This window comes from Episyrphus balteatus, chromosome 3 (assembly GCF_945859705.1).
Source record: "Episyrphus balteatus chromosome 3, idEpiBalt1.1, whole genome shotgun sequence".
In the NCBI taxonomy this organism is placed as follows: domain Eukaryota; kingdom Metazoa; phylum Arthropoda; class Insecta; order Diptera; family Syrphidae; genus Episyrphus; species Episyrphus balteatus.
In genome coordinates this window covers 73,880,455-73,898,775 of record NC_079136.1, presented here as the reverse complement: position 1 = coordinate 73,898,775, position 18,321 = coordinate 73,880,455, and the positions used below count along the sequence as shown (strand labels likewise).

Genomic DNA, 18,321 nt, shown 5'->3' with positions numbered 1-18,321 from the left:
TGGATACATCAAAACGGGCTGCCCAACCCAGCCTATACCTACTACATACCCCTCACCTCATTGCATAGCTGAGGTTGTGTGAAATTTTGTTTCCATTTTAACACCTCCACCCGCTCGTCACCGCTGGCCTTCGGCATTTGGGATACGGTTAATACCTTTCGGTGGTGTCCCTTTTTTTTTTGGGGAGGAATTGCGTGAAAAGTTGATGGACCTGATATGCAATAGCAGAGAGGTTGTTTTTTTTATTTTTGGATCTATTCTATGGGAAGTTATTCAAATAATTGAAATAATAAAGAAAATTTAAATTTTTTTTCACAACTAGTCGATGTATTCAAAACATCGTGTAACTGCCGCCGGTGTTTTAGTGAATTTTGGTGAAAATTTGTTATAAAGTGGAAAGTTCTTGAATATCCTTGATTTCCTGATTTATTTGCAATAAACTCGTCCGTTTTTCTGATGATGGTACACTTTAAAGTTTTTTTTTTGTGATGATTAAATCTTTTCGACGCTGAGTGAATAACCGCGCGAAGGTCCTTTAAACGACTTCCGTTTTTTTAACTACTAGTCGTTTATTTCTTGAAGTAATTAGCCAAGTTAATCAATATTATAATTGTAAAAAAAAACGAAAAATAAAGATGTGATGTGAAATCGATTGTTGTAAATTAGATAGATCTTTAATAACCCTTCGACGAATTTCCAAGATTTTCAAATCGGTACACAAGCAAGCATGAACCTATTTATGTTCCTTCCGTTCCTTACTCATATATGAAAAGATTGACATAAATCCATGATCCCCATATAAAATGTTTCTGTGTGTGTTGTTAGCCTTATTTGAATTTCGTGTGATGCTTTGCATTCCGATAGACTTTTGATAATATTACTGCCCATATCCTTTCACAAAAAAAAAAAAAATATACAAAAAAGGGTTCACACGTATAAAAGCCCTAGTGTTTTTTATAGGATGTTCGTGAAAATTTGTTGTTGCTATCAAAAAACCGAAGGATTACATTGAGTGCGAAACTTTGGATTTTACATTTTTTGTTTGGAAAAAGGAAAAAGGTAGGCGAAAATTTGGGGTGGTAATAAAAATGGTAAATAATAAAATGTATAGATGAACAAAGAAAAAGTGGTCGTTAAATGTGTATTTTATTATTAGGCTGAGTACGAGTTATTTATTATACTAACAGATACCAAGCGTGGGCTATTGGGATAAGTGATTATTTTTTTTGCTTAAATGCACATCCTGATGGATAAATATAAGCTTTATAGGATGTGTATTTAAAGAAACTGGAAAAGATTATTTGATTAGTTTTATGTTTGTTTGGTTCGTAAAAATCTAATTTTTAAAATTAACTAAAACTTGGTTGAAAAGGAAACTTTTGTATCATGAATTTCAAATTGACAATTTGACTGCATTGGGTTTTATTTTAAAAATTTGGAAAAATATGGAAAGTTGCTAAGAGGTTATATTTTCTAAAGCAAAATATCCGCAACAATAAACTGTTTGAGAAAAATGTTGTCAGAATCCAAGAAATCATTTTAAAACAAGGATAATTTTGTTTATTATCTATTCTATGGATTTAGTTCATTGAATTGAATTAATATTATGATTTCAATTTTCTCTTACGATTTTGTTGTACGATTTTTGTGGTCGATTCGATTTGTAGAAAAATATTAAATACTTTCAAAAATTTGTCAACAAAAAAATTTCAACCTGAATTGTGACAAAATGGAGGATTGCAATGACATGAAACAAATTTGGTTTTCTCGAGTTAAAAAGAAAATAGAATTTTTAAAAAATTATATTTTTTGATCGCCGACGCACAGCCGAACAAAAGCCATTTTTGTGGAAAAATGCTCCCGCACGCTGCGTGAGGCTGTGATTCCGTGAAATAATAATTTTTTTAAGTGGTGCGGCTGTGGTTCGGTGGAACTCCATTTTTTCTCGAGTTACCAAAAAAGGTGCTGGTTTTTCACTAGTGTATTTTTGGTCCGAATAATTGCTTTTCTTTCTCGCATGCAAGGTGCTAAGTGTGGTATTTCATACTTGATACTAGTCAAAAGGCATGTTTCCAAGAATTTGACTCGTAGGACTAATTTTCTAAAAAATTGACCTAATTCGGAAACAAAATTACTAAAAACCACTTAGTACGGAAAAGATAGATTTATTAAATGGGGTCTGGGAAAAAATTCCAAAATGCTTCAAGACTCGAAAGAGTATCAGGAAACGAGTCGAAAACCACATTTTGCACAATGGCACCTAGAGTCATTTGGCCCCATTTTGTTTTTTTTTTTTTTTATGAAAATTTTACTTTTTCACATAACTCACGTATTTCTGAGTCAACAGAAAAAAAAATTTATTATAAACTTGAAGATAATTAAATTTCCTACAATATGCCTATGTTAAATAACTTTTTTCGATTATTACTTTGGTATAAGAGTTAGGATGGTTTGTTTGAACGCGTCAAAGGGTGATTTTCTTATTTTTGTCATATCCCTTTTATTTGAGCTTTTTTGAAAATTAGTAGTAAAAATTGTAGATATTTTTATTTCCTTCATTATTTACACTAACGGTTTTTCAATTTGACAGACCGTTTTTTAAAAAACAAACACCTAGGGCGTGTAGGTTGCACTCCGACAGGAAAAAAAATCGTATGGGAGGGGGATCTATGTCCCCTCTTTTAGGCGGGAGGTTCAATTTTAAAAGAAAAACACTTAAAACTGAAAAAAGTGATTAAAAAATATATACAAAACATTTCGACATCCGATTTTTTGTGATTGATCACAAATTAATAAGAGCATTGAATATAAGAAAAAAAATAATACTTAATAATGTAAAATAAAAAATTGTTTAAAAAAAATAATTTTTTTTAAGTTTTGATTTTGAAAATCTGTTTTTTTTTTTAAACTATTAGCTTGAACAACTTTATAAAGAAATTTAATTAAATTTCTAGAATTTGGCTTTTTACAATGGTATAGCAAAGGTCTATGGCTATAACCGTTATTTAAAAAAATTTTTTTTTAATGTTTAAAGTGTTTTTTATTTACTTGCTCCTCCCCGCCTTAAAGGAGGGAAATAGACCCCCCTCAAATATGATTTTTTTCTTGTTGGAGTGCAACCTACACGCCCTAGGCTTTGTTACACCTTATGCAAATTACCCTGTTCCTTTATAAAAAATTGCAATTTTTTTGAAGTTTTTTGCCTACAGATCGAAAACGGTCTGTCAAATCGAAAACCGTTAATGTAACAAATAAAGGAAAAAAAATATCTACAACTTTACAAATTTACAAGCTCAAATAAAAGAGATATGACAAAAATAAGAAAATCACATTTTGACGTGTTTCAAAAAAATTAACCCTAACTCTTAGGCATGCAGAGTTATATAAGGAAACAATCAAGTATGCCAGTATTAGACCAAACCTAAATTAATCCTCTTTTCAATGATAAAGTCAGTAAACTGACCTGCCAATTTTTCTTACTTTATAAGTACAATGTCTGGGAATTTTTAAGCATTTCAAGTTTAGTTTGCAGTTCACCGTGTAAACTGCAATTGAAATACAATTGAATTATTGCTTGCACGCGTAAAAAATATCAAATTGAGGACCTTTTTTCCAAAAACAGAATTAAAAGCATCAGGTCCAAACTATTCAAAATCGCAGCAATGCCTACTAATATTTTTTATTCCACCAAAACTTGATTCGAAAAATGTGAAAATATTCAAATTTTTCAATAGCATGCCATTTTAAAACACTCGTGAAAGAATTAACTTTGCAAAGAGTTTTCTTTTTAATTTTCCACAAAAAGCTAAATTTGGACTTTCCCCATTTTTGATGCATAGTAAACATTTTTTACACGTTTCACCATTTACCTACAAAATTTCACAAACTTACAATCGCAAGATTTTTTTAACTTTTTTGAAAATATCGATGAATTTTGTTTCACCATACCAGTCTGTTCACGGAAAAAAATATCACTTAAAAACAAGCGGATTTTTGCATGGTTTTTTTCCAAGATGACTTTCGTCTTAAATTAAACGGAAATCCTTTTAATTTAAGATGAAAATCTATGTCTCCACATAAAAAGAAGATTTTCATCTTAAATAATGTAGATTTCCGTTTTATTTAGTTATCTTGGAAAAAAAAACAATGCAGAAACCGGCTTGTTTTTAGGCTGTTCTACAAAAAATGTGGTAAAAATATATTTTTACAAACTTCTTTTTCTCAATAGCTAAGAACTACCTTTTTTTAATTTGTGAAACCAAATTCTCTCCTTCTCATTTCCCTTATAGCTCGCAGGACACAAATTGAATGCAAACTAATTACATACATATATTTCGAAATCCATTAAATTTTATTCAATCTTATCATCCTTTTTGCTGGTACTCATTTCATCAAGTGTTTCAAAAACAGTAGTTAATAATTCAACAACACTGTATTTTGAAACTCCACATGTGAAATTTAACTGGAAAAACTAAATAAAACATTTCAACTTCTCAGAAATTACTATTGTTGAATATATTAACCGTGTTTTATTGGTAACTCAGTACTTAGCTCAGTAAAATTTTAGACGGGAAACAACAACAAAAGATTGCTAAGCATAAACAAAAGTTTTTTATTTGTTGTTTTATAGAGACAATTTTTTTCTAAACTTACACATTTTTGACCCTTCAACAATAAGGATTATTAATAAATAAATAAAAGTAATCAATTATTGTTGTTTACTGCAAAAAATGTTTACTCAGTAAAATACTGAGTACCAATAAAACACGGCTATTATAAATAACAATTTTGTTAATGTTTTTGGAAACATACTTTTATTTTTTATTTTCGATAGAATCATTTGAACAAAAGAGCACTCCAATAGGCCAAAATCATTTTTGTTCTTTTTATTTTTGAAAATGTTCCATACAGGGTGTCCCAAAAGTAATCGTCTAAACTGAAACTAGTTAGATCAAATTTTATAGCCACTCGTATTTTGGTAGTTTGTTAATTCCAATTCCCAAATGCACATGGTTTTCAAATAAGTGTAGAGCTTATGAATTTTCGAAAAATACCTACCAACATTTTGCATCCACTGTTTGTTTATTATTTTTACCGGCTTCCAAAAAGGAGGTGGTATTCAATTCGTCTGTATTTTTTTGTTACCTCATAACTTTGGACTGAGTTAACCAATTTTGATAAATCTTTTTGTATTGGAAAGCTGGTGGCTGCAGTGTGAAAACCCAGTTTTGATCCATGGAAGTCGGTTTTGTTTTTTGATAAAAATGAATATCTTGAACAAGAAACATTATTTACAGGATATTTCTTCTTCCTCGTCTTCTTTTTTTTCTATTTTTTTTATGTTTATCTACGCTACTATGATTTCAAAGTAAGAATTTTTCATAATTTCACAAGAACTACATTTAATCGATGACCGCCAAATTCTGAGAAACCATTACGAGATGGTTAAACCATTTATATTTTGGACCATTACTTTATGAATACCCTGTACGTTCTAATAGTGATTTCTAATAGTTTTGTCATCGGTTATCGACTTTTATTTATGTTTCTTTCTTTGTTTTATTTTTTAAACAAGAGAATGAGTAGCAAAAGCGCTTTACCTCTACTTGTATGGCCTAGTCGATAAGATGAATGCTTTCATGATATGCACTTACACCTTAAACTCGAAGATTCTTGATATACACCCGCGCACCAATCGCTTGCACTTCTATACAACATTTCTTTTACCATTCCTGATTCCGGTCTTAATTCAATGGAACATGATGGTGATGGTGGCGTGCTATTTGCTTTTAAGAGCTTTTCCAGGAAAATAGACCTTTCGAAGCGAGAAAAAATAAATACATTTCACCTCATTATATTCCTGCGGCTTTTGAATCATTTAATAGTCGTCACCTTTTTCGTTAACACTTTGCATCGGCGAGCATCGAGCAAGAGTCTGGTGTGTTAGGTTGGGTTGTGTTATATACATACATATATGGAGTTATTATCCTTGCACACAGATCATCATCATCATCGTCGTCTTCGTCATCAACGTCACCATAAAGTCTTCTACATGCAGCAATGTCGTCGTCGTCGTTGCTGCATTATTCGACGTCGCCGCCGCCGTCTCTATCATCAGCAAATGGATTTACCCCGAGTGAACACTATCCGATTTGAAAAGAGGGTTGTAGGGGTCGAGCGATGGATTGGGAGGAGGAAAAGGAAAGTGCCTGAAAGAAATTTAAGGCCATACCCACTTGGTATTTTTTTTTCGTTTTTTTTTTTTTGCAAGGATATGCAGGATGAGAAATGCAAACAGTTATTAGGTAACACTTCAGATGTGAAAAATGTTGATGGCTGTGAATAGAAAGGAACTCATTACGTTCTTTGTGCATATGTTATGTATGTATGTAGTGACTGATGCTGCCATGTGAGGTGATGTTAGAAGGATGTATGCGTTTTTGGACAATGAAGCTGAAGACTTGCTGTAGCATTTTTTTGTAAAGGGGTGAAAATAACGTCTAGTGTTTTTCTTTTTTTTTTTTTTGTAATCTTCTCGACATGATCGTGTCGTAATTTTTTTGATGGTCACATGTTTATTGAAGGGTTGGATTGAACTCATAGAAGTCGTTCAAAACAATAGTCCTTAAAAGTCTTTGAAGTGGCAATAAAATTATAATTATGGCAAGGAATTACTGTTTTAAATTGATAGGTGTTATGTTGGATCTTGAGTTCTTAAAACAAGCTTTGTTTACAAGTAAGATTGAATTCAGCCTGACATCTTTTATACCTGCCTATAGTTGAAATTGTGTTTTTCTACTTTATCAAAGTGATGCTTGAAGCTTGTTTTAGCTTTGCTATTTTTCGATCCGATGCAAATCCAAAACCCGAGCATCACCGCACTTGTGTATGGCACAGTTTAAATATTGAATGATAGTTACAAAGCCTAGCACGCACAGAAAAAGACATGCTGAAGAAAAATGGAATCCGTACTAAATTAAGCGGATTTCACCATAGTTTTTTTTTTTGCAAATGGACAAAATAGAAATTCAAATAAACAACACAAATTAAAACAAAGCCGTTTGTAAATAGTTCTTGTTCACATAAATGTATTAATCTAAAATTCACACGTTTCTCACACCAACACACAATAACATAATAGGTAGACCAAATAAAAATGAACAAAAAAATAAAAAAAAAGGTCACTCAAAAAATTGCCTTTTCTGTATTATGAGAAAGACGAAAATTAAAAAAAAAAAAAATACAAAAATATTAATTTTTTTATAAAGAGGATCATTAATACTTTTTTATAGTCGTCTTTTCGGGTCTTATTTCATTCTGCATGTTGCGGCATTTGGCAAGATTGCATGAACATAAAGTTTCTAACTTGATCAACCGTATTCTTCTCCCCTAATGTTTCATAATGTGGTTTAAAAAAGACAAAACAAAATACAAAAAAAATCACGTATACGCCATAGTGCACATGAAGAAAGAGCAAATTATATGTATTATAACATTGTCCTAGATTCTATCATACTCTAATCGAAATTAAATAAATACTTTCAACAAATAACACTTTTCAACAAAATTGAACTTTTTTTCTGCCACAAGAACCAAGATATACTTTTCTAGAGGTTTTTGATATGCTGAATTCGAATCCGAAGTCAGAAAAGTTTGACTTGCTTCGGTTTTTGAAATATTACCGTTATAAAATGCTAAAAAAAAAAACATTTTCGAGATTCTGTTTTTATGTGTTGTCATTCATTTCATTATAAACAAATTTGCAGATATTCTTCTTCCAAAAACTGTTTAAATTTTTCCGATATCTCTGTTATTCCTCGAGATATCTTAAGTTTCAGTTAATAAGCCAAAGAGAAACAAAACTTAATCTAAAGTTTAAGTCACTGGTCACAGAATTTTTGTCACAAGAACCAATATATACTTTTCTAAAAGATTTTGGATTTTTTAACACGAATCCGCAATCAGAAAAATAAAAACCTTTTTTTGCATTTTATAACGGTAATATTTCAAGAACGAAGGATAATAGAATTTTTGTAATTGCGAATTCGAGATCAGCAACCCAAAAATCTTCAGAAAGGTATATTTTGGTTCTTGTGGCAAAAACCTTGTTGACCAGTGTAATTAAACAAAATGTTCATAGTATAATAAAAAAGCATCAAAAATCATAAAAATATTTTTTCAACCTCGTTAATTCTGTTAATTTTAAAAATATTTCAAAAACAAAAAATTAATAAATACATTAATACATTAATACAATCCTAACTCAAAACAAAACCAATACAAATAAATAAAATAAAAATAGGTAGCACTCTTTTAGTATAATTTTGAAAAGTCCTTTTCAGACAATTTTTGGCTATCGAATCCATTCGCAGCGGTTATAAAACAAAAAATCTATTAGCATTGATTTCTAGATTGTTTTTCTATTCCGGTGCTTAGTTGATGATGGTTAATATGTACATATAAATGTACTTGGTTTTGATTTTCTTTTCATGAAAGTTCACATTTGAAAGGATTTGGAGAAATAAAAAATTCGATGAAGCCAACAGGAGCGTATCTTAGAGCTTTTGCCTTAAATTTTAAATAAATTAAAAAACTTTATCCAATTTAAAAAAGAGAATGAACTTTTGTACATATCGATTAAATAATACACATTCGTGCTGTTAAAAGAAATTTTGTTTGCATAAATACAAACAACAAGAGTCTTGTTTTGTTGTTATATATATTTTATCTAATTAATTGCTCTAGAATAGAACAATTTACATTAACATTTTTCGAAGAAAAAATTGCGCATACGCCATAGTGACCCCTTATTTAATAACTGAAATAGTGCATTATGTTGTTTGTGGTTGACTATTTTCTTACTGTACTGTGACTATTTTCTTACTTCAAAAGAATATTACATTGTAGTTGAAATTTTATATGACATACTTATATGAAAATGGTTCTGGGCTTAACGCTAAATACCGGTAATTTTTTTGTTTTTTTTTATATAATTTCGAAATTACGTATTTTTGGATATTTTTTAATTCCCGCTTAGAGAGAGAACTAAACATTTTTTTGTTTCAAGAACGGCTCTAACAATCCTAAATCTATATTTTACAAATAATATTGTTACCATTAGTAATAAAACTAAACGCCAATGACCTCTTTCATTTAAATCTCATATTTGAGTTTTTTTTCACGACTGCATACAACATCGCAATTTAAGCCCAGTGCCTCTATGTTTTTTTATGCAAAAAATGTACTCATCTACCGCTGCTGGCCAAGGCAATTGAAACAAATATGGACGCTCTTGAGTGAATAATTTGCAGAGTTTACATTCCAATTGAACACCTCGTCGTCCGTTGCAAATAGAAAAAAAAAAGTCAAGTGCAATATAAACAGTACTTGCACCTTCCAAAGACTTCTCCTCTTACTCCCATCCAATCCACCTACACGGACTAGCTTCTGATGAGTGGTGAAAAATAATACTGCAAACAAATAAATAAACTCCAATGTGATGAAGAACAAAAACTCCAATGTAGCTTTATTAAGGGAAGGAACTGGGCGAACATAAATAAAAGCAGGACGACGCATTTTACTCCAACTTGAAGTGTTGCTTTTCTCAAATTCAAAATTCATAAGCGAATTCAAGCTCAGTCCTCGTTCTCTCCGGTCTTAGATCTTTCAGCAGAGTTAACATGTGTATGTGTGAGAAAGAAAATTTTTATCTACAAAGCAGAGGGTGGCGACAAGCAAAGCAGAACGGTAGCTCATTAAAATGGTGAATCGGACTAAGGCTTCAAAACAAAAACCCTCAAGCTTAAACAAACAACAACAACTTTTTTTAGAATTGTAAATAGCAAACGCCTCACTGAGACCTTAGAAAAATGTTTGGTGATGCTTTGGCTTACACTGCAAAGTTTATGACTTCCGGCGGTGTGAATGTGAGAATAATCTTGCCTTCGTTTCTTCGTAACGAAGAATATTAATGGGACTGTTGGGTATATAAGACTCGTCCCGGTGCGGTGTTTCGTATTCCATTTTCTCTCTATGTGCAAAACAAAAGAGGGCAGAGTGTTAACTTTTGTGTTTAAAATTGAAAATTTACAAAATGCTTTCACCATGAATTTTGGTAAGACACACACATTGCTCTTGCCTGTTTGGAGCTGGTGATGAGCTGAGCTGAGCTGAGGCCTCCTTCGTACTATATTATTAGGGGTAAAGGCAATGGAATGAATACGAGACTATGATGATGAAGATTATCTCTGGGTATTAGGAGAAGGATTTTCGCGTTGAGCATAATGCTTTGTGCTGTTGTAAAAAGGAAGGCAAGTATTATCCAACATGATGTGCCTGGATGGATTTCCATCATTGTTTTTTTTTTTTTGTTATAAATATCTTACCTACCTTTGGAGTGTAGGTTAGGTATGTGTGTTTGCGGGCTGGATGCCTGTTGACACGCTAGCTGGCTGGTTTTGTAGAGTGTAGGTAGAGGTAAGGTACACTTTAAATGACATGGTAAAGTAGAAATTAGTTTAAAGTTCATTAAGATGTAGTTGTGCACTTGTTTTGAACTAAAGAAGTTCATTAGTTGATGAATTAATATACAGACGTCTTTTACATTTATGTATCAAAGGAATCTGTTTTTTTTTTTAATGGATGGATAAATGTTTCTTCTCCGTTTCTTATTTTGTACGGTAAGATTCTGTTGAGAGTTAATTTTGATAATTTAATTTCTGTAGGTATTAATTAAAATACTTATTCAGCCTTTGTGTTAAAAATATTGACTTGTTTTTGAAAGAGTCAATTACTACTTATTGGATATGGGCTTTTAAAATATTTTTATTGCGAGGCCGGAACTTGACTCAAGTAAAAAGAGTTCAATGAAAATGTAGGTTCATATGTTTTCAATACATTTGAATAAATGAACTTAAGCAATACCTACATGTTTGTAGTACTACATATTTAACAGAGGTGGCGATATTAAATATGTTATTGACAATTAATTTTTAAAGTTTTTTTTTGTTTTTTTTTTTTTTTTTTGAAAAGATCAAGCAGTTACTACAGAGCATAAAATTTTGACATCAATAAAATAAATATTTTTAATGTCACTCGTTTTTGAAATAAAAGAAAGGGTTGAATGAGAAAGAGGATATCATGAGAAACTACATTTATGTCCTGTTCTGCTGAAGTTTTGCTGAAATGCTACATACATAGTTCCGTTTTTACTTCCTGAGATAAAATATGAAAATAGTCAAATTTTAAGAGTGAATTGAACGAAAGAAGCAAAAATGTTCGTTACTTTTTAATTGTATTTCTTATCACACTTTTTGTTCCTATATGTAAATATATAGGTATGACATGTGTATTATATTTTATTAATTTTAAATTCTTTAAAAATAAATTTGCATTTTGCACGAAAAAAAAACACACTGACGAATATTAATTTTTCATTAAAAAAAAAATGTTGACAAAGCTCGTGTTTAAGTCGCAAGAAATTCTTTGAGTTATATATTTATCAGTTAATTTGTATTTTTTTTTTTTTAACGAAAAATGAATTGTCTTATATTAATAATCATTTTTATCAAAAAAAAAACAAAACCGACTTCCATTGACCAAAACTGGGCTTATGGTTTTTCTCATAGTTTATATAGCCAGAACCGGACGAAATTGAAATGGGACCACACTGCGGGCACTAGATTTCCAATACACAAAAAATTATCAAAATTGATTCACTCTGTCTAAAGTTATGCGGTAACAAACATAAAAAAAAAAAACAAAAAAAAAAGACGAATTGAATACCTCCTCCATTTTGGAAGTCGGTAAAAAAATGAAAAAGAATGAAAAATAGATAGCATTTTATTCCCACTCTTGAAGAATTGACAGAATTTTCTGTATTGCGAAATATGCCATTTCAATTTGAAACATTTGAAAAAAAAAATGTTAAAGCAGCTATTTGATAGCCAAGAAATCTCTGAAAATGACAATTTGGTTACAAAGAAACTGCACCAGGGTTGCAAGAAATCATTTTTTTAATGCATTTGTTTTCCATTACAAATTTAAAAAAAAAACATTTGTAACAAATAAAAAATTTTCATAAAAAAAATATTAATGCAACTGAAAAATATTTGCATAGAAAATAAAATTTTTATTACAAATAAAAATATTTTGCATTAAAAAAAATTGTATATTGCAAATATACAATTCAAAATGTGTGCTTTTATTTTTTTTTTTTAATATTTGTGAATTTCTTACAATTTTGACTGTTTCGCCTTTCATTATTAAAGTTGAAGCTTATCGTCAAATACCTAAAATTGCAAGAAATTCGACGCACACATTTTGCATAGAATTTTTCTTTTTTTTTTCAATGCAGAAAATTTTAATTTGCAATAAACATTTTTTTTAATGCAAAATATTTGTATCTGCAGTAATAATTTTATTTTCAATGCATTTTTTTTTTAATTGCAATAAATATTTTCTTTATTTCAATTTTTTTGTTTGAATTGATATTTTTACAACACATGTTTGTCACATAGTTTTAAAATGTACCTATTTTATAATGCTGAACTTGAAAGAACTACTCTAGAAAAAATTACATAGGTATCTACATTATAATCGTTTTTGAGGGGTGAGCGGGAATTAACAGGGGTAGGAAGCAACATTTATAAAAAACAGTGTTCCTTTTAGAATTAACAACTTGCTATTACTCTATAACCTTCTGTTGCAAATGAAATGATAGTAAAAGAAGTTCTTGGTGTGGTGTCAAAATAAAGCACCTATCTTTCTTTTTGGATTTTTGGTCTTCTTTCTCTTAATAGAGAAGATACACATTTCTGATTGTCTTACTTTGTCATAAATTTGTGTTCTGGCTACATATTGTTTGTTCATGTGAGAAATATATGAATTTCAGTTTTTCAAATTTCTTCTTATTGTTCCTAAATTATGGGTTTTGCTTTTTATGAACATTTGGTATTGCAACAAAGGTTGTTTACTTGAAAAAAAAAAACAGTGTATTTTATTAGAAATAGAAAACTAGCATCCAACACTCAACGAAATGGCAGCTTCCCTCATGCATGCCGCGACCGTACCAACAAAAAAAAAAAAATGCACCCAAACATATTCTATAAAAATGTTATCCTAATTAATTCAAACGGAGACGAGACATAATAAAAAAAAAAACAACAAAACAAAACGAGGTGATAAAATGTTTTAATCTTTTCTGTACATCAAATTTTACTATTGCTATTTGTAATACAAAAGAAAGTTTCCATTTTGTTGTTAATTACATTAAGTATGTATTAATTTATTATGATTTGTCATCCCTTAATTAGCCATTTATGCATCCAAATTTGAAAGAAGATTGTTCAATACTGTATTTGAAAAGTAAGGTTATATGTATTAAATATGAAAATGAATTATTTAAATAGGTACACTCACCTGATGCACCTTGCATTACAATAGGTATGACTCTTTGGCCAACATTTCTCAGAAGATCGACAATTTGTTTTATTGCTGCTATATCCTCGACTGGTCCTTTCTGTTCTCCAGAATTTTCTTCTTCAGCCGATGTAGAACGCAATTGTCTTAATTTGTTTTCCACAGAATGACTTTGACTATCCACACCTAAGGCACTCTGGTTGTCAATGGATTCCAAGGAAATTTTAGTCCTCAATTCCGTAATTGAAGTTTGGCCTTCCTGCTTATATACTATTTATAGTAAAATCTAAATTGCCATAGTTTTTCAAATAATATTACCGTTGGACATGTTTCTAGTAAAACAAAATATGAAAATTCCAACGAAATTAACATCAAAAAACTAAAGAAAAGTCGGAAACCCATTTAAGCATTGGGTATAGTTTGATCAACTGAGAACTATTGACACAATCTGGTGAAATTTGTTTTCAAACAGTCCCAGTTATGTATGATATTGAAATGTTGGCTATAGATATCTAAAAAGATAATAAACTTTAATAATAAAAATTAACTATTGATTATAATTTGCGTATAAATCAACAAGTCATTATTTTATTAAAATGTATTTACTGGTTGCAATTGAGTTAAACGATGCACTTAACATTTGGATATGCGTGACATATCGACTTCATACCGTTTTAAAAGGTTCAATTACAGATGTCGGTTTCATATTGTAACTTTCTTGAAAGCATTTATCAAACATGAACCACTTGAGTTTCATGGATTGAATAATGAAAACATCTTTTAAAAAAAATGATGAATGATAGATCTCTTAAAAAAATAATGACGTCTCTCATGAAATTTTTCATAATTTTACTGCTGAATTCTTTTTTGCTCAGGTTCACATAATTGTAAGCGAGTATCTATTAAATTATACTGATCATTATTTAAAGTTCAAAAACTGACAATTTTAGTGAACCGGGCCGATCAGCTTCGATATTGATGATTTTTTCTTTTTCAAATGTCGGTAACCAAAAATACCTTTTTTTTATTTCATAAAAATTTAAATGATATCAAAACATTGTCTAGGTTATTTAAGGAAAAAATTAAGTGGTAGAAGCAATTTTATCTCTAATTGAATCAAAGCATAAAAAAATAAAATGCACGACCGGATCGCATGTACTTGCTCTATTAGTTCAAAGTACATACTTATTAGCTTACCATTGAAAAATTAACGATATGTCTAGATATCAGAAAAAAAATTAAGAAAACATGTTCAAAAAAATATTTTTTTTTAATTTTGTTCAATTTTTTTTTTTAATTTGGATACCAAAAATTATTTTAAATTGATAATAATAAATATCTGTCTATAAGGTTTAAATAAAATCGCTGAAGCCTTCCCACCGGCCGTCGACGCACAGACCGACACGGACGTATTGACGAAACCATCTTTTTTGAAAATCGTCGTAATGCTAGTTTTGATTAAAACCTGGAAATTTTTTGACTCGAAACCAAAACTAACTGGTCCTATAGAGCAAGTAAAAAGGATTAAAAACTGTTTTTAAAATAACGAAAACACCTTTTTGAATGGTTTTAATTTCCGAACTAAGTATGCCATTTAATTTCATGTACAACTCATGTAGGAATTTTTTTTTTTTTAATACAAACTTTCGAAAAAAATCTGATTTTAGTATTGTTTAGAAATTATTTATAAAAAAAAACATAAGATTTAAAAAAAAAAAAAAAATTCAATATGTGTCGGATATTTTGTTTTAATTTTTCAAACAAAAGTTACGGATTTTAGGGCCAATTTTTCAGTAGTCAGATAAACCTCAGATAGAGCTTATTTCTAGGAATAAAAGTTTTTTTTATATTGACATTTATTCTTTTGATAGTCTAACTGACGTTTGAAAAATCAGGGCTAAGCCCTGTTTTTCTAAAAGTGATGATGCTATGTATTTTTATAGAATTGTGAATACAATATTCGAATTCCTTGGGAAACTCAACGTCTTCAGCCTAGTACGCTGCTGAAGTGAAACGAAAAATTTTGAAGTCTCCAAAGTCAACAGCGGACATGTTAACGAAAAATTACCATCAGGTATTATAGCAAAGTAAAAAAATAATTTTTTATATATAAAAATTTTCTAACATTTTTCAAAAAAAAAGTTGGTATGCCATTTTAAAGAAAAAATTGATTTACACATAAAAACGAAATTTCAAAATTTTTCACAAGCCCATTTTCAAAAATTGATTTTTCAAAAAAAAATTTTCAAATATTTTTTAAAAATCCAAAAATGTGTTTTTTGAAAATTTTCTAAAATTTTAATATTACCTTTACTTGAGCGCTTTTGCATAAAAATTTTTGTTGAAATTAGGATTGTCTTGTACGAGATATTCATTAATCAAAAAAACTGTTCTATGACAGGTACCGTTAATAACGGTACAAAAAATATTTTTTTATTTAAAAAATTTGGCTCTTATCTGTTAGTAGTATACACACATTTTTTTTTTTTCAAAATCGTTAGAGCCGTTTTCAAACAAAATAAACTTTTCTATTTCCGTTATATGGAAGGTAACGTTAGTTTTGGTCATAAAAAAAAATTTCAATTTCTCCTCTAGGGAATCATCAAAAACTGCTAACTACTAAGTTTAAAGAAAATCGCTCCATTAGCTCCAGGTACTTACAGACAGACAGACAGAATTGCCGGACCCACTTTTTTGGCATTCTCCATCATCGTAATGTCATGAAAAATTGTTATCTTGAGTTCGATTTGTTTACGAATCCTAAACTTGCCCTATGTATATCGCAAGTAAAAATTATGTAGAAAAAGGTTTCTAAGTTTTGAAAAAAGTTCAAACGCTATCAAATAGAACTTAAAAACAAAGATTTAAAAATTCAGCAATTTTCATTCAATTTTGGTTATATGGCAGGTACCTACCTACCTCCAGGGAATCTCACAAAGAATTTTTTTTTAATTGATTCTTACTTAATACTGTAAATTCTTCGAAAATTTCTCATCAAATTTCAAATTTTGAAATAAAAAAATAAAAATTACTAAACACTTCAAAACTAGAAATAAAAACTTCTGTTGAGGTTCTTACACAAAATCTTAATTCTATTGATTTTCATCAAAAAAATCTTTGGATATCTCTTAGGAAATGTACGAATCTTCTAAAAAGTTTAATTTTATTTGAAGTGAAGAATCTAAATGTGCCATATGTATATTCGAGAAACGGTGATACATATGTACATTGTACACAGTATGTTCCCACTCTGTCATTGCTAACCAGAACTGGAGTTTATCTTTTTCATTTTTATTAGTTTTGGACTCTGATTTGACTTGAACTTAATATATAGATGAAATGAGTTTAAATTTTTGTAAATGCATATTCTTGATTCCTCCAGTTTCCCCATTTATATTTATTTTTGATAATTACAGAAATCTGGTGAAATCTAATCATTTTATCATCGAAGTTATCCCCTTTGGACAAGGCTAAATACAACAAATTGCTAATGTATAGCAATGATTTCATCAGTGACTGTGATTTTGATGAAGGGTGAGTACATTCAAAATAGAAAAAATAATCCCTTAAACCATTTATTTTTGATCTTGACAATCTCAACTCTATTGCACATATATATATCGTACCTAGTACAACCCTAAAATTTGAAAGTAATTAGTTGTTATTGTGCTCTATCCATTATATAATTTGTCCTCACGCCTATAATACAAAAATGCTTGCTCATTACCGCAATATTAGTGTCGAAGACTTCTTTTCTTTTAATTCCCACACAGCATGTTATCAGAAACCAACACAATTTTTTCTAAGTCCTGTACAATGTAATCGACATTTCCATTTCAGCTATTTTCATTTCACTTATGGGGTGAAAAAACCAACCGCAGACTCTTTATTTTTTTTTTTTTTTTGTATTTCACACTGTTTTTTCATTTAATGTGTCCTTAAATATAGCAATTTACTTTTTAACTCCCCGACCCGATAGATGCTGCTGCTGTTGTGCTCCAACTTATAATTATCTTGGGAGTAATTATGCCATACTGCAAAGCTACAAATGGACTACGAGTACCGACTTTCATCCAAGAGCCACCACCACGTCTTCTATTTAGCAACGATACGGGAACTCAGGTTTCATGCACGGCACATGGCAATCCACCACCTACAGTCACTTGGGTTTTAAAGGATGGCTCAATGGCGACACCTGTTCCTGGCCTTAGGTAAGAAATTGAGAAAAAGTTTTTTTTTATATAGCTATATATGAATTGCAATATTACTTTTATTTCAAGTGAATCTTCTTCGTTGGCTATAGGTCTTGATTTGAAACGTCGACAAAGAAGAAAAGATAGACTCAAATCAAGACCTATAGCCAACGAAGAAGATTCACTTTATTTAAAAAGAAAGGTCACGGAATAAGGAAGTATTTACTTTTATTTCTTTTTTAAGTTGTTGATATACATTGTTTAATCATGTACAGTACATAAATATGCATAAATATGTAAAAACAACTGTACAATTGAACATTTGGGCATTAATTTATCAATTGTTCTAACATATAGTGTTTTCAGAAAAATAACGAAGTTGATCATAAATATGTATATTAACAAGATTTTTCTTACTTATTACATAAATACACTACAGATCAATGGAAAAGGTACACTCCGTAAATGACAGATAAATAATTCTTCTCTCACTTTTATTATCTTTTCCCAATTGTATTATCTGAATTCAACCTCTGCTTCTCGAAATTAACGTGCATCTTTGGGTAAAATATTACCAAAACTTAAATTTTTGTCGTTTTGTTATAGTAAGTTTCAGGGGCGTATGCACATACTATTGGGCAGATTGGGAGGTGAATTGCCTGGGGGTGCCCCCGACAAAAACCAGGGCCCCATGTAGAGAAAAATACTG

General features: G+C 30.0%; 2 protein-coding genes across 11 annotated transcripts in view; one reads left to right on the top strand and one right to left on the bottom strand.

The window, feature by feature from the left end:
- Positions 1-922: 922 nt before the first annotated feature.
- Positions 923-18,321, top strand: part of LOC129913434 (cell adhesion molecule Dscam2) — a 77,834-nt gene continuing 60,435 nt past the window's right edge. For 4 of the 9 annotated variants that reach the window (XM_055992113.1, XM_055992116.1, XM_055992118.1 and 1 more), the window contains exons 1-3: positions 16,473-16,774; positions 16,836-16,953; positions 17,399-17,630. In XM_055992113.1, the coding sequence (XP_055848088.1) occupies positions 16,920-16,953; positions 17,399-17,630 (266 nt within the window). In that variant the 5' untranslated portion in view covers positions 16,473-16,774; positions 16,836-16,919. Of the gene's footprint in view, positions 1,060-16,470; positions 16,775-16,835; positions 16,954-17,398; positions 17,631-18,321 lie in introns of those variants that run through there. The other 5 variants (XM_055992115.1, XM_055992110.1, XM_055992111.1 and 2 more) reach the window with 4 other exon arrangements.
- On the bottom strand, positions 13,315-13,885 carry LOC129913435 (uncharacterized). Of its 2 annotated transcripts, none has more exons than XM_055992121.1 (3): positions 13,738-13,885; positions 13,420-13,678; positions 13,315-13,352 (listed from the first exon to the last, which is right to left on the bottom strand). In XM_055992121.1, exons 1-3 carry the CDS (start codon positions 13,819-13,821, stop codon positions 13,318-13,320), a joined length of 378 nt encoding a protein of 125 aa, XP_055848096.1. In that variant the 5' UTR covers positions 13,822-13,885; the 3' UTR covers positions 13,315-13,317. The 2 variants fall into 2 exon arrangements, with proteins under 2 accessions (XP_055848096.1, XP_055848095.1); XM_055992120.1 differs by having other exon boundaries at positions 13,420-13,681; positions 13,738-13,884.

Bases quoted from the DNA above. Each gene is read 5' to 3' on its own strand.
- LOC129913435 (XM_055992120.1), bottom strand. From the start codon at position 13,821: ATGGGTTTCCGACTTTTCTTTAGTTTTTTGATGTTAATTTCGTTGGAA. The intron at 13,682-13,737 runs GTAATATTATTT...ATAGTATATAAG, and splicing joins TACTAGAAACATGTCCAACG to CAGGAAGGCCAAACTTCAAT. The intron at 13,353-13,419 runs GTGAGTGTACCT...TTTCAAATACAG, and splicing joins TGTAATGCAAGGTGCATCAG to TATTGAACAATCTTCTTTCA.